The 17210-nt window shown below is 43.9% G+C and overlaps 1 protein-coding gene across 1 annotated transcript; it reads left to right on the forward strand.

Annotated features, from left to right (window-relative positions):
• The first annotated feature begins 241 nt into the window (after positions 1-241).
• Positions 242-16637, forward strand: LOC145392858 (ropporin-1-like protein). Its single transcript, XM_080267143.1, has 4 exons — positions 242-387; positions 726-834; positions 15817-15984; positions 16181-16637. The coding sequence occupies exons 1-4, from the start codon at positions 269-271 to the stop codon at positions 16415-16417; spliced, it is 633 nt and encodes a 210-aa protein (XP_080123269.1). The 5' UTR covers positions 242-268; the 3' UTR covers positions 16418-16637.
• The last annotated feature ends 573 nt before the right edge of the window (positions 16638-17210 follow it).

Raw genomic sequence — 17210 nt, forward strand, 5'->3', positions numbered from 1 at the left:
TGCAATTATCTATTGAAATCACTGTTGCGGTGACAATCTGGAGTTAGTGTAATTTATGAAAATGACTGTTGATGCAGTGACCTAAAGTTTTCCCATCACCAGCTTTGTTCAACTCTTGGAAGCCAGATGTAGATCTTTCATATAATGAATGTACTCATATAATGGAATTTTATGGTTGCATCACAGGGTAATCCAAAGATAGGGTTAGGATTATGATGATCCTTCTGTTTTACAGTTACCTCTCACCTCAATCATCAGGAAGGAAAAAATGGTGGTGAGCGAGGCCCGTGTTCCTGCCCCTCTGCCCGGCATCTTGAAGGACTATACCAAAGCTGCCATCCGTACACAGCCTAGAGATCTCATTGCCTGGTCTGCTGCATATTTCAGGTAACCTGCTCACACACTACCAACTTACAGTTAATCATAAACTCATTCATTTCATTCACTGTTTCTCACCAGGAGTAGCTAGGCTTTTAGAGGAAATGGGGTGACCAAGCCTAACTATGAGGTAGTCCAAGAAAACTATGCATCCGGGGTTACTGACTAAAAATTTGAGGTGGGCAGGCATATTTCAGGGTTGGCCATTGCCACTTTGGCCACTCGTTCTGCTACGTCATTGATTTTCTCTATTTTCCTCTCCTTTTGCAAGTATATCAGAATAAATGTTATACTACTGTACACTGTTTCATTTCAGTTAATGCTATATTACAATCTGCGGTCTGCAGGGCCATGACACATGACAAGGAACCACCTGTGAAGGATAGGCTGGAGTTTCCCGTTCCTGAATCTGACAATGGTATCTCTCCGGGTGTGTTACGAGTTCTACACCGCCAGGTGGGATATGCTACAACTTATCTTGGCACAGTTACAGCTTACCTTAGGCTTATTCCATAATACTATTACCAGTATAAGCGTACAGGAAGGCAATGCACTGGGGGGAACGAAAGGAACTTGCCCTAAAAATGTAGTAAACTCTCAATTATCCGTCATCTCAACAACCAGCTCAACAACGCATTATCTGGCGCTTTTTGCTCGTCCCTATACAGCAATATCTGGCGGAATTTGGCAATATCCAGCGCTGAAACGGGAAGCAACCGGCGGTCCTATGCAATATCCAGTGGAGTGGGGTATCATCCAGCTCAGATGCGGGAGCCAACCGGCGCTTGGGAAAACCCTACAATGCTCCAGCCAATCACAGCGTGTTGCGGGGGCAGCCCACCCGGCACGCCGAGCCTACAATCACTCTTTCATTCTCTCCCGTGAATTTCATTATAGTGAATATGCATCTATGTGGCTCAGCTCTTCTGACCACGTGGTGGCAAAACCGTAGAGCTCTGACTTACTGTGTGGCCTCCCATGCCTTGCTTGTTGTTGTTGCAAAGCTTGTGGCCTCTCAGCCATTCGTGTCCTAGCGCTCTATTGTGATTTTTAAATTTCTGTACACATGATACCTACTCCCTAATGTGACTTTGCTTGTCGTCCCAGGTGCCTCACTGGTGACACCTAAGTGCTCCATGCCCAGGTGCTCTGACTACTCTACCCTAGTCTTGTATGATGGCTGAGTTTGTGGCTTTTGTGGCGATGCCCTGGCTGCTGCAGGTCCTGCTGCCCTTGTGTTTTGTCCTGGTTGTCTTCATGGCTCCTCCACCACCTGCTAAGAGGCATCGTATCGTTTTCTACATGGAGAAGAGGATGGAGGTAAACGAGAAGATGGAGCAAGGCTGGAACATTGCAAGGCTGATCCGCCATTATGACATATACCTTGGACCACATTGCAGGATCTGCGGAAGAACAAGCACTCCATCAAGATGTTTTTCCAGGACGATTATCGCACGACTGTGTGATGGAATGAGTGCAAGATGATAGCCAAGCCACGCTATGGCGAACTTGACCAGGCCTGCCTAAAGTGGTTCCGACAACAGCGTGCTAGTGGTGTGATTGTGCGTACCGTCAAGCTGAAGGTTACAGCCACCAAGCTTGCTGAGTAGCTGGGGATCAAAGATTTCAGGGTCTCTGAAGCTGAGTTCAAACTGATGCAGACACTGACGGAACAGACGAGTTTTTCACCATGCTTAAAACCTGATTGATGAAGAAGGTCTGTCTCGGTCAGGTTTATAACGCTGATGAAAGTGGTCTGTTCTGCAAGTCTGTCCCAATTATTACCTTGGCTGACGAGAGGGTGAAGTCGTTACCTGGTAACATGTGCAGACAGCGCATGTCTGTTTTGTGTTGTGCCAATGCAATAGGCTTCCATCGTCTGAAACCTGTTGCAGTGGGACTTGCAAAACAGTCATGTTGTCTCTGGGGGTTGATGGATAGTCTCCCAGTGATTTATTTCCACTCACTGAAGGCTTAGTTTACATCCAAGATCTCCAAAGAGTGGTTCTACAATCATGGTGTGAAGAAGGTTATCCGTTACCAAACGGAGAGTCTTGGCCTTGCCCGCGACCAAATCATGGCTTTGCTGCTCCTTGACAAAGCTCCTGCTCATCATTCTGAGAAGTTGCTTAGAGATGGAGGTCATATTAGGGTCATGTTCTTGTCCCCTAGTTCGACCTCAGTCTTGCAACTGATGGACCAGTTTATTATCACGGCAACGAAGCGGTTGTACCGGAAAAGGTTTATGGAAGACGTGATGGTTGTACACTCGATACAAAAAGTATCAGTGCACATTTGGCCCGAAAAATTTGACGCCACAGACGATGAAGTCTAGAAATGTTTGATTTTTTCCCCCTTGTTGTTAAACATGCCAACAAAAGTATGTCACAGATAGGTTTCATATGACAATTTATGGTTGATATTGTTACTGGATGCATATTCAGATGATAATCAGTTAATTTTCCAAGTACAACACAAGCTATATTGATAATTTCGGATATTATCGTACCCCTCCTGCGCGATACTTTTTTTTACCGTGTGTACACGAGGATGAGGAGGAGACAGCCCAAAGCGAGGACAGTAGGGAGGAGAGGACCTTGGACAACCTCAAGCTGCATTTCTTCAAGTCTGAGATCAATAATCGGATGCAAACTTGGAGGAAACTCCCTGCACTTGCGCTTGAGCATGGTTGGAACAAGTTGTTTACTAAACCCCTAATTCTACTGACTGAGAAATTGTTCGACTATCTTACTTCTAAAATGGAACACATCAATTTCTCCTTTCTCTGAAATCTCCATTCTAGGAGATTTCAATGCTCACCACCACCTTTGCCCCTCATCTTCTTTCACTGATCCATCTGGTGAACAAGCCTAAATCTTTTCTATCCTTAATGACCTAGAGCAGCTTGTAAAGCACCCTACCCATATCCCTGACCGCATTGGAGAAAGTTTCAACATACTTGACCTCTTCCTTTCAACCAATTCTGCTTACGCTGTTAATCTTTCCTCTCCATTGGGCTCCTCTGATCACAACCTTATCAACTTAACCTGTCCTGTCACTCCAGTAAGGACTGTAGATCCTCCCATGAAGTGTCGGTTGTGGCACTTTGGGCCTGCCCATTGGGAGGCTCTCAGGCAGTATTTCTTTGATTTTCCCTGGAATGATTATTGTTTCCGTGGCTGAGAGTCATCTGAGTGTGCCTTGTGCATTACGGAGGTTATTCTCTCGGGCATGGAAGCATACATTCCTTCCTTGTATCCCATGACCAATGCAACAACAACAAAAAAAATGTTTAATCACACTTGTTCTAATGCTGTCAACAACGCGGAGAGGACCTACAAAAGGTACCGGAGCCAACCTACCCCTGAATCTCATTTCTTTTATGTTTCTGCCTGGAATCGTGCAAAGTCTGTTCTTCGCGCTGATCAAAATAATTTCATTCGTACTAAATTCTCTAAACTCTCCAATTCAAATTCTTTCAGCTCCTTCTGGCACTTTGCCAAAAACCTTTCAGACAACTTTACATCATCATCCTTCCCTCCTTTTTCCACTCTGAGGGCTCTATAGCTGTTTCTTCCACTGATAAAGCAGAACTCTTCGCTCAGACTTTCTCCTACAGTTTCATTGTAGACGATTCCGGTGCTGTTCCTCCATCATCCCCCCCCCCCTCCGACTTCCTTATGGCTGACATAAAAATTTCTTCAATTGATGTACTTTCTGCCATCACTGGGCTCAGTATTAATAGGCAAATGGGCCGCATGAGGTCCCTCCTGTTGTCCTCTAAAACTGTGTTTCTGTGCTTACACCCTGCCTAGGTAAACTCTTTCGCCTTTGTCTATCAACTTGTATATACATTTCCTTCTTGCTGGAAGTTTCCTTTCATTCAGCCTGTCCCAAAGAAGGGTGATCATTTCCATCCTTCTAACTATTGCCCGACTGCTTTAACATCCCGTGTTTCAAAAGTTTTCGAGTTTATTCTTAACAAAAGAATAGTAAAGCATCTTTCCAATCACAACTTTTTTTCTGATCGTCAGTATGGGTTCCGCCAGGGATGCTCCACTGGCGATCTTCTCACCTACCTTTTAGTCTCTTGGTCATCCTCCTTCCGGGACTCTGGCGAAAGCTTTGCCATTGCACTTGTACTCTCAAGGGCTTTCGATCGAGTCTGGCATAAATTTTTAATTTCCATGCCCACTTACGGTTTCTATTCTTTTATCTCTGCCTTCATCTCTAGCCTCCTTTCTGGTCGTTCTATATCTGCTGCTGTAGACGGCCACTGTTCTTCCCCTAGAATTATCAATAGTGGTGTTCCTCAGGGCTCTGTCCTATCACCAGCTCTCTTCCTTTTATTCATCAATGACCTTCTATGCTGTACTTCTAACCCCATCCACTCATACGCTGCTGATTCCACTTTTCACCTTTCCATTTGCTTCCCGCAATGTCCATCTCAGTAGTTACTTCAACTTATGCAGCATAATGCACACAAGCTTGACAAAAAGATGACCAATCCGACTGCAGGATGGTATCATTTTCGGCAACCGGCTCTATACCGTTATGCTATTTAGCCTGTCTGTGTGCCTGTGCCTTTACACCTTCTTGGTTACTGGAGGGATATGAAATTAAAAAGCCCAGGACCCCAACCCAATAGGCCGAAAGATCTACCACAGTCCCGGCTTCAAGGGTGGCAGTAGAAAATACACGCGCCATGAGAAGCCACCACCAGATCGCTAGAATACGAGTGTCTGCCCAAGAAGGACACAGGGAGCCAGCGCGTCCCGCGGCCAGAAGTCTCTCTAGTCCTGAGCTGCCACACTGCCCCCATCGCAAGCCGAGTCACCAGTACCAGCAGTGACGAAAGCTCTCCAACTTAGTGCTTGCTAGAGGCAGCACAACCTAGCTTGCTAGATGCGGCTTGGCAATGCAGAAGGAGTTTCAGTGCTCCAGTGTGCTTGCTAGATGCGGCACCCCCGAGCTTGCTAGAGGCGGCCTGGCAACGCAGGAGTTCCAGTATGCCAGTGTGCTTGCTAGACGTGGCACAACGAGCTTGCTAGAAGCGGCTTGGCAACACACAAGGAGTTCCAGACCACAGACTCCCTAGAGTCCGGTAGGCTTCCCCAACGCGACGCTGAAGCAAGTCCCCTACACACACACACACATCTCCATCCCCAGGTAAAGAGTGCCCTGCTACCCCTGGAAAAGGAATCCCTTGCTTAGTAACATAAACTTAATGTCCCGACTATCTTGGGTCCCTTCTAACATCACCACTTGACCCACTGGGCACAAACCACACAACTCGATCACCAGGCTAAGAGAGAGAAAGAGACAGACATTGGGCCTCCAAGTTCCGGAGCCAGAGAAGTAGCCTACCTCCCCCTTGGCCCTATCGCCTTTGATTCACTATACCACAACACCCATTACAGACTTAGAGTCAAACCCTGGCCCCCTTCCTTTTCCAGAGAATATCCCAGCGGCGAGTGTCAGTGTAACATCCGGGACTTCTCCCTCCAGATCTCCCCTCCCAATTCCCCTTCGCCTCAGTTGACCATTTCTTATTTATATAAACCTCACGATATTGGATGTAAAGTTGTATATAGAGGCCTATGCAATAACAATTCTCTGGTCTTGCCATCGGACGTTTCTGTGTCTACCCTGTACTCTTAAGGTGTGTTGAATCCTGCTTTGGTGTTCCAATCTGTTTAGAAGAGCCCCATCAGACTAGGAATACCCTAGTATAACAATATGAAACTTCCCAGGTGGGCTTGACAGATTACTTCGAAGGTCTTCCACTATATACAATTCTCCAACCATCATTTTTAGGTCAGCTCCCTTACCAAATTAAATATCTCAGAAAAGATATGGCTTTGATATCTTAGTACATGTTGTTCAAGGGATTCTCATCTGTAATGCGACATTTGTGAGCATGGATTTCAACAGAACTTCTAGGTCAGTTCGTCTGGTTACTAGATACTGTTTACCACTATATAAAAATTCCCACTATTATTTTTAGCGGGTCAGCCCCCTTCAAAAGTTATTATGGATACAAACTAGTGAAGGAGGGCAGATATCGCTTTGATATCTTAGTATATGTTGTAAAATAGGTTCCTATCCGCTAACTACTACTACTACTCCTAATGCTACTACTACTACTATTACTACTACTGCTGCTGCTGCTGCTGCTCATTGAGTGTATCCTGGGATATCACCCTTTCACATATGCCACCATTGCGATCATGTGGCTTTTACATCAGGATACTAACTTCTTTTATAATGCAGTGATATTATTTTGTAATTCTTTCAACCTGGCATGCATATTGCAGGATCGGGTATGCAGTTTCCGTTTTCAATGGAAGGACAAGAACTGCACACCTATTTAATTAATTTGTGAGTAGTAGGGGTAGGCAGCCCCGCCCAGGGAAGTACTACCGCCAAGGTTATGGGAGGCTCAAGGAATAGCCTGGATTCCATTTTCTCTCCTAGGCCTTGGTAGCTGGTTACACATCTTTCTGCCTCATACACCGGAGGGCATCAGGCTGCCCTCTTTACACAATACACACATCTACAATATATTACATTACCTTAAACCAGCTATCCTCTCTCCAAAAAACACCGATCTTGTCATTACATATCATACACATTCCACAACACATCCCTGTTCTCCCCCCCATAAAAAGAACCATGGCTGCTGCAATACTGGGAATCAGTGCGGTGGTTTCTCGGGTGACCACAACCGGCAGGGCTGGGTCGTTTGCACAGGGCCCTCCCGGTCGTCATCAAGCGATTGTGCCACCTCCATTGTTGCGGCGCCCTAAATCTGCTCGTCAGTGTAGTAAAATTTTCTTTTGCAATATTAGGGGACTTCAACATCAACTCTGTTCAAAATTTCCTCCAGTTTGAATCCCCTGATCTGCTATTTCTGACAGAGACACAATTAAGCTCCACCTCTGATTTAGCTAGATTTAATTTTCCTGGTTATATCTTGATTCAAAATTTCAGACCCAAAGGATTGGCGTATGTTGCCTTGCTAAATCAGAAATTGCCCTGGAGGAGATTAATAAATTTAATTGTCCTTTTTTCGACTATTCCATATACAAATTAAATTCTTTTGGTAAAATTAAGTATTTCTGTTGTGTTTATCGTTTCCCTAATGCCCCTTCAGAGCCGAGTTTATTTGACTCTGTCTTCACAACTGTCCTCAACATTAATACTGCATCAGAAATTACTATTCTGAGTGATTTTAATGTCCATAATGTCGAATGGCTCACTTATTCACCCAGAACTGATGACTCTGGTCTTGGATGTGAGCTATTTGCAGACTCATTTAAATATCATTGCACCCAGTTCGTCAGTCAACCCACTCGTGAACCAGACAACCCCGATCAAAATCCCCACCTATTGGACTTGTTTCTAACAACCAATTCAGATAATTATAATGTCGACGTGAAGTCCCCCCTCGGATCCTCGGATCATTGTCTGATTCAAGCCACTAGTTTCACACCTACCACACTCTCCTGCTCTGAACCTGTCGTGATGACTAAATGGCACTACGACAGGGCAGACTGGGAGGGACTTCAAAATTTTCTCATGGATGTTCCTTGGACCTCCTTTTTCTCCCATGATGCAAATTCCACATTGGGCCACATGCAGGATTTCATTAAAGTCGGCATGGAAACATTCATTCCCCATCATAGTTACAGAAAAAGATGTAATTCTCCTAAATGGTTTGACCACAATTGTGCTAGAGTAACAGAACATAAAACAATAGCGTATAACACTTATACAAGGACCAAAACCAAAGAAGCCTTTAACTATTATAAAAATATCAGAAACCATGCCAAAACTATTATCAATCTTTCTAAATCAAACTTTCTACATAGACAAGCTAACAAACTACTAAACAATCCAAATGATAACAAAATATTCTGGTCAACCCTTAATTCATTCAAAACTAACTTCACTACCACCTCTTCAATTCCACCGTTACATTCCCCCAATGGAAATCTAATGAGTGACCCACGCGGAAAAGCCAACCTTCTTGTTGACATTTTTTCAACAAACTCAACCCTAAATTCAGAAAATCATAATATTCCTGTACTTGATTTTGATTCCTCTCAAATACCTCCTTTCATGATTCACATCAGACACGTACAAGCCGTATTACAGAATCTATCAGCAGACAAAGCCACTGGTCCAGATGAAATTCCTTCAATAGTACTTAAAAATTGCTCCTCAGTGTTGGCTCCTGTATTAGCAAAATTTTTCCGCTTATCCATCCGTACCTCAATTTTTCCAGCCCCTTGGAAAGAAGCAAATATCCATCATGTTCCTAAAAGGGGGGCAACTTCTGATCCATCAAACTATAGACCAATTGCAATAACTTCCATTCTCGGTAAAGTTTTTGAGACACTAATTAACAAACACATAGTCAAGCATCTAGAAATCAATAAATTGATCAATGATCGGGCAGTATGGATTTAGACAGGGACGTTCAACTGTAGATATTCTTTGCCTTCTTACCCATCAGATTAACAAAACAATAGACCAACATGGTGAAACACACACAGTAGCACTTGATATTTCAAAAGCATTTGACAATGTATGGCACCAGGCCTTATTGTCTAAGATGTCACACTATGGCCTTGCATCACTGGTTCCTCTAATTTCTTCTTACCTTCATAGTAGAAAAATACGGGTCATGGTAGATGGAATTTATTCTTAGTTTCGTTCCATAAATGCTGGCGTACCTCAGGGATCAGTTTTGGCACCAACCCTCTTTCTCATACATATAAATGACCTCCTGTCTGTCACGCACAACCCAATACACTCTTACGCTGATGACTCTACCCTTCATAGTTCTTTCACATTTAGTACCTCCTCTACACAATTTGATATTATAAATTCCCAAATAAACACAGCAATTTCTCTGAACCAGGACCTTTCTAAAATTAATCAATGGGGGCAAAAAAAATCTGGTCTCATTTAATGCTCAGAAAACTAAATATATTAATTTCTCCAATTGCAAGAATCCCTCAGACTCTCACATAATTTTAAATGAAGTCAGTATTCCCATATCCAATACAATTGATATCCTAGGTTTACTCTAAACCCCAACCTAAGCTGGACAGCTTATGTTAAATCCCTTGCTAAAAATGCCTCTAAAAAACTGGGACTTATGTACAGAGTTCGTGAGTTCTTCACTGACGAGCAGATGGCCACAATATACAAAAGTCATGTGCATTCTCAGACTGAATACTGTTCACCACTGTGGAGTGGATGTGGAGCGGTTGCATTGAACCAGTTGGACAAAATTCAAAATAAAGCCATTAGATTAATCAATAATCCTGCCATAACGCAGGACCTTCCTCCGTTATCAGTGCTTCTTTAGCACTATTTTATCGATATTTTTACCGTAAGTGCTCTAACGAACTGGCTTCAATTGTGCCTCCCCTTCATATTTTCTCCCGAAATACTCGGGCAGCTGGGAGCGCCCATGAACTCACACTCTCTCCCCCACAATGCAGAACCTGCTTATCAAAATTCATTTATCCCCAGACCTATTACTCTCTGGAATTCACTTCCTGGGAGTTGCTTCCCACATACATTTAATCCTCTCAATTTTAAAACCAATTGTTATAAGTATTTTATGAATGGAGGATGCCTTTAGGCACATGGACTTTTTTTTTTTTCCCTCCCTCCATTCATTATATATATATAAAAAATCAGATTAGGAGATACTTTACTGCTCCTCCAGTGTGGAAGATGAGGTATCTTAATACCGTAGCTACCGTAGCCCTCTACACTTGTTTTTATTTAGTCATTATCTCGACTTTCTATTACTGGGGTCATGTTTGACAATGAATACTGTACGAAGTAGTTAATTATGGACATTCATAACAAAATATTACATTTCTTCCATACCTGTCTGTTACGTGAATCACAAAAACAATGCAACTGAATAGTATGTATGCTCGCTAGAAGAAAGGGACATGGCCAAGTAAAAGTTGCCAACTAGGATTTTTATTTTTTTTTACAGAACGGTGGTGCTACCTGTCTGTATTTACCATGGATTACATTATCTCAACTGACAGTCACATACTGGCTGGTACAGCACCATCCGACCATATTCATTCTGACTCCTCTGTCTCTTATGAACTACCCTATCTGGTTAAATAGCGTCTCTCTCAACTCATGAATTTACTATACTACAATAGTTATAAAATACCGGAAATAATAGCAACTGAGGGCAACATGACACCCCCAAGAGGAGCCTACGGAGGGGTGAACAGAGCGCGACCCGACCCCGGGCTACAGGGACATAAGTCCGCCCGGGCCGCGCACCCCTATGACCCGGAACTCACCCGCCGCCGCTATAGCAGGAAAAGGAGACTACCTTGCAGGCAAGCTGACCCTCAACAGGATCGGGGTGGAGCTATTATTCTAGCTCCAGGCAGCAACCCAGTGATGGCCACTAGCTGCGCCCTTCTTGAGATGGCCTGCAGTTGCTCCCACCTTTGTATTGAGACGGCCGGTAGCCACTCTGAAGGTGCCCTTGAGGTGGCCAGTAGCTGCTCACCCCTTCTTCAGGAGACGGCCGGTAGCCGCTCCTGCATTTGTCTTGAGACGGCCGGTAGCCGCTCTGAAGGTCCCCTTGAGACAGCCAGTAGCCGCTCACCCCTCCTTCAGGAGACGACCGGTAGCTGCTCCCATCTTTGTATTGAGACAGCTGATAGTCACTTCAAAGGTGCCCTTGAGACGGCCAGTAGCCACTCACTCCTCCTTCAGGAGATGGCCGGTAGCCGCTCCGAAGGTGCCCTTGAGACGGCCAGTAGCCACTCACCCCTCCTTCAGGAGACGGCCAGTAGTTGCTCTCGCCTTCGTTAGGAGACGGCCGGTAGCCACTCTGAAGGTGCCCTTGAGACGGCCAGTAGCCATTCACCCCTCCTTCAGGAGGGTAGACGCTCCTGCCTTCATCTTGAGATGGCCGGTAGCTGCTCCAAATTTACCCTTGAGACGGCCAGTGGCTGCTCACCCCTCCTTCAGGAGATGGCCGGTAGCCGCTCCCGCCTTCATCAGGAGACAGCAGGTAGCTGCTCCAAAAGTGCCCTTGAGATGGCCAGTAGCCACTCACCCCTCCTTCAGGAGATGGCCGGTAGCCATTCCCCCACACAGGCCATGGCCAGTAGCCAGGCCCTATGGCAGGAGGCGGCCAGCAGCCGCTCCTCCATCAGGTGCTGCCACACCCCCACGATATATCCTCCAGGAGGAGGGTCCCAGTCCCGAGGACCTGTGGAGAGGCCCTGTGCTATCCCCAGGGTTGTACTCTACCCAGCCGGCTCCAGAGGGACCCTACCTGACGAACTTCGATGACGACCGATGCCACAGCTCGCCCCTGACGGCATCCCCAACAGCAGGAGGCTGCAGTCACCAGGCCCCTGTAGCCGCCCCCAGGACCCCCGGGGCAAGGCCTCTCTCCACCCTGACGCTGACGACCCTCGTCCTCCATCAGGAGCCCGAGTGCATGTTTCAGGGAGCTGTTCGGCCCCAGCCCTGAGGGCCGCACTCCAACTCCCAGTCCTAGCAGTGCAGGGCCCTTTGCCGCCCCTAGCTCCGGACGAGAGAGGACGCCCCTACGAGTGATCCCATGGCCGCTGGATACAGAGACCACAGGCAGGACTCAGCCCCCATCAGGAGTCGGGCTGTGAGTCCTCCCGCCGTCCCATTAACCACGCCGCCCCACCGACAGTGAGTGACAGTGAACAGTGCAGTAACTGTGAAAGTGACTAGAATTTCGGGCAGGTGATATCCAAGAGAACATAAGTACAAGGCCTAGTAATGTGTGATAATTAAGATCCGGACGAAGTGACACAGTGAGAGCAAGAAGAGAAATCTAATAAGAGTGCAGTGGTTTCAGTAAATATCGGACTTGGCCTTTATTGTGTAATTCCTCTGCACTACAAGACCAGTGTAATACTTGCCCAACCTACGTAGAGTCTCTATTCCCCGCCAAGTGATAGTGAACCATTCCCCTGCCCGAAATACTACGAACACTATTTATCGTGCCATTCACCTGCTGTTCTGAATTATTGACTAAATAGTATCTGCGCGATACTACGATACATGATTGATAATTCCCCAGATTCCTGTTGTTGTGACATCTACCTGTTCCACAAATAGAATTAGTCAATACACGTGTAAGGTTGTTGCCTTGAGTTTTTGTGTCCTACCTCTCTCTTATTTGTCTAAGCTCCGGTCTAGGAGAACCCAGCTGCACACTAGGCGTTCAAGGGACGGGAGGCTGACCCTTAAACACCTAGCATAACAAGTTATAATCAAACTGTACTTTCAGTTCAGTGCGGTATTAAAAGATCATTTCTCAGTATAGGCTACGGTGTGTACCGTCCACCAGAGAACTGTCTGCCTCCCGAGGTGCGATAAGCTTTGAAAAGATTTGTAGAACTTAATTGGTCTTGGTTTGATGATGGTAATTCTGAATCCTTGGCTCTTTTATCCTATTGTATCACACACACTTTTTTTTGTTGTACCTGTCGAGAAGTACATGTCATTTCTGTTTATCCTTTCATGTTTCTGGGTAAACCACTAAATATCCAGCAACATTCTGACGAACCATTCTTCAGTGAAGGAATTTGTCCTAACTCGGAATGCTTCATTACATTACAACAAAGTTCTGTATGAATGCATGTATGTGTGTGTATATATATATATGTTTGTATATACAGTCCCACATTTGCGACTTAATACTAGCTGGTATGGATTTATTCACACCAAGTCAACAGTTCACTAAAAGATCGAACTCTCCAAAATGGTTTGATGGCAACTGTGCCAGAGCAACAGCCCAAAAGTCATTAGCATATAACTCTTACTTACAATCAAAAACATCTGAATCACTCTCCCAATTTAAAATTGCTAGAAATCATGCAAAAGCTGTATTAAATCTATCTAAATCAAACTTTCTTCAAAAGCAAGCATCAAAACTACTTCACAACCCTAATGACGATAGAATATTCTGGTCAACTCTTAATTCTTTCAATAATAACTTTAACAAGTCATCTTCCATTCTTCCACTAAAATCTTCAGATGGCAACATTACAAATGACCCACGTGGGAAAGCAGATATCTTTGCCAGTACCTTTGCCAGAAACTCTACCATAGACGATACCAGCCAGAATGTCCCAGTACTGGAACTTGATTCTCCCGAATTTGCCCCACTTAAAATACAGACAAGATACGTAAAATCCATCATAAACAATTTACCTACCAACAAAGTTCCAGGCCCAGATGGAATTCCGCTAATTGTTTTGAAAAAGTGTTCCCCTGAACTTGCCTCTGCCCTAGCTAAATTATTCAGACTATGCATACGTACTTCTTTATTCCCAAATTCATGGAAAGAAGCCAATATCCACCCAGTTCCAAAGAAAGGAAGTTCGTCTGACCCCTCCAATTACAGACCAATAGCTGTCACATCTTTTCTTGGTAAGGTATTTGAAACTTTAATTAATAAGTACATTGTTAAACATCTTGAATTCAAAAACTAAATTAGTGATAGACAATATGGTTTTCGCCACGAAAGATCCACCATTGACATACTCAATCTCTTAACTCATACCATCCATCAATCAATTGATCTTTTTGGAGAAACTCATGCAGTAGCTCTTGATATCTCTAAAGCTTTCGACAGAGTATGGCACCGTTCCCTGCTGTCCAAACTCCCTTGCTATGGACTAACGTCTTTTGTTCCTTTGATTTCTTCATATCTTAGTGACAGGAAAATAAGAGTAAAAGTAGATGATGTATATTCCAATTTCCACTTAACGCCGGCGTGACGCAGGGATCAGTTATGGCGCCAACCCCATTGCTGGTTCATATTAATGATCTCTTATCTGTCACCCACTATCCCATTCACTCATATGCAGATGACTCAACACTACATAGTTCATTCACACTCAGACATCCATTTACAAAATCTAATATCTCTACCTCTCAACTCAGTACAGCCATCTCCATAAATCAAGATCTATCTACAATCAGTGAATGGGGACAAAACAGCCTTGTCTCTTTTAATGCTAGTAAAACTAAATATATACAGTTTACTAACAGACAGATATTGCCAGATTCGTACATTACCTTCAGTGTTACTAATATTCCCATCTCCAAAAGTATTGAAATTCTTGGCGTCTCACTTAACAGTGCCCTCAGCTGGAACTCTCATGTCAGATCACTTGCTAAAACCGCCTCAAAGAAACTTGGATTATTGTACAGAGTCCGTAACTTCTTCGCCAATGAGCAGTTAGCTATAATTTATAAGAGTTATGTGCACTCTCAGCTTGAATATTGTTCACCCTTGTGGAATGGTTGTGGAGAGGTTGCATTAAGACAACTAGACAAAATTCAAAACAAAGCTGTTAGAATCATTAACAACCCTGCCATTACATATAAACTACCTCCCCTGCAAGGAAGAAGGAATGTTGCCTCCCTTGCATTATTTTACAGTATTTTTTTGGCAAATGCTCAGACGAAGTTGCGTCCATGGTGCCACCTCTCCATGCCTTCCCTCCTGCTACACGGGCATCTGGTAGCGCTCATGACTGGAATGTCACTCACCAATATTGCAGAACTTCTGCCTATCAGAATTCTTTCATTTCCCGAACTGCATCTCTCTGGAACTCGCTTCCCCAGAGTTGTTTCCCTCCAAATTTCAACCCACAACTGTTCAAGTCTAACTGTTACAGATATTTTATGAACAGAGGACACCAGTAATCTGGTGTGTGGATTATTATTTTTTTTTTTACTCATTTGTTTTTCCTTCCTCCGTTCTGTTATTTACAAAAAAAAATGTAGACAAAGACATAGATAGAGAAATAGAAAGATATAGGGCAATATTTAACAAGTGCCCTGTCATGTCGATTGTAGCCTATTATATTGCCAGACGGCAGAATGATAGACAGACAGTTAAATTTATAGATGTAGGATTTTTTTAAAAAGTTACCTATAATGCTGATTGTATTATATTGCCGGACGCCATGGCGCCAGATGGACGGAGCCGCCTCAAAATTGTATAACAGATTTAGTCGTGGTTATGTTTGAATTACATGGATCTAGGCTAGGTTAAGTGTGGTCTGGGTAGGTTAATGGCTTGTGCTTCACAAGTTTTCTTGATCTACTCTATTCAGATCGCCAGGAAAGATAGTGCCATATTATAAAAATTATATCAGACGAAAATCAAAACCAGAATCGACTAAATTACACCAGAATCCTACGGAAAAACACAGGTTTCACGTCAAAAACCATTATGTGCAACATATATATTTTTTCGAATGTATTGTATATTCGCTGCAGTGTAAAATTCTCTATGAGAGTATGCAAATTATTTATGGAAGGCCCATGTCGAATAAGGAAGCTCATGAAGGCATTTGGTCTAACCAGCTGAGTGAGAAGGGACGTGTGGAATGGGAGCATTTGCAGGAGATGTGTGCTGCCATGGGTGTGGCAGAAGAAGCAGCACAGGATGCATGGCAACGTGCAGGCGGTGGTGATGGTGGTGCTGTAGAGTGGGACCACATCCTCTCACATCTTGCAGCGCTCTCAACACATGTAAGTAAATAACACTTTGCCACTGCAGCCTATACAAGTATCCTATAGACCAAATTATCGAGTAATTTTGTGATAAATGCTAAATCATACATTATGCCACTTCATGGAAATATATAGTTCACTGAAATGGCGTACATAATAATTATTGTGTGAAAGTGACCTGGGTTGAATACTTGCTAATACTGCTGTGTTCTAGAGTACCTTAGAAGCCCTGCAACTGCTGATGGCAGCAGTGACTGCTGATCCAGTAAATCGAAGAGTGGAGAGCTCCACCCTGTTGGACCACTACCATCGCATCCACGTTCGTACAAACATCACGCCCACTGACCAATATAATGAGGCTGTTGGCTATCTTAGAGACATTGCCAACTACCAGGAGGGTTGCCTTGTACCTAGTGACCTAACACGGCCATCTTGTCCTCCCATTCATTAAATATATATACACTACATTCTTACCTGAGTTTCATGTATATTTATTACTGTGTTATTGGAAACAATAACTTTCTTAAACATATTTTCACAATAACTGGGCTGCACATTTGCCTGAAATGGAATAGAAAAAGTGTGGTAGCATAATGGGCATTAAGTAAAAAGTCTGTCAGAATTGTGCTGCAGAGTGAAACTGTGCTCACAAACAACTGGTTATGGTTGTAGTGTCTCAGTTTATATATATATATATATATATATATATATATCATCATCAGCCGTTTGAGTATCCACTGCAGGACCGGCCTATCCCGACCGAAATCGGGACGATACAGCCAATGTATCTCTATCAAGTGGCTTAGGCTGTCTGGTAGAGATTGTATGTAGGGTGAGAAGTGCTTGTAAGTGTAACTGTAGTGTTGGAGTGGCTTTGGATGTGTGTGTAGTCTGTGAACCAAGTGTAATCGGCCCGCGCAAGCCGACTGGTTGCATGCATACTTTACAGTAAACGACACTGGTTCACCCACAGCACCCCTTGTGTCCGCCAATGTAATACGTGGCCGGGTGAACACTCCCAAAGTTTATTACCCTGGCGGGGCGCGAACCCTGGTCCACCCGTGTACGAAACGCACACTCTTAACACTGTACCACAGAGGCTCCATATATATATATATATATATATATATATATATATATATATATATATATATATATATATATATATATATATATATATATATATATATATATGGAAGGTTGATTGGAACAGGTGGTTTGCCAGGGTGAGTGGGTGAACAGAG

Source organism: Coenobita brevimanus, chromosome 23 (genome assembly GCF_032717465.1).
Source record: "Coenobita brevimanus isolate Jiangsu-jjx chromosome 23, ASM3271746v2, whole genome shotgun sequence".
Lineage (NCBI taxonomy): Eukaryota > Metazoa > Arthropoda > Malacostraca > Decapoda > Coenobitidae > Coenobita > Coenobita brevimanus.

Excerpts from the sequence above, each read along its gene's own strand:
- LOC145392858 (XM_080267143.1), top strand. The coding sequence starts at position 269 with ATGGTGGTGAGCGAGGCCCGTGTTCCTGCCCCTCTGCCCGGCATCTTG. Across the intron at positions 835-15,816 it reads TACGAGTTCTACACCGCCAG|CTGAGTGAGAAGGGACGTGT; the intron begins GTGGGATATGCT and ends TGGTCTAACCAG. Across the intron at positions 15,985-16,180 it reads TTGCAGCGCTCTCAACACAT|AGTACCTTAGAAGCCCTGCA; the intron begins GTAAGTAAATAA and ends GCTGTGTTCTAG.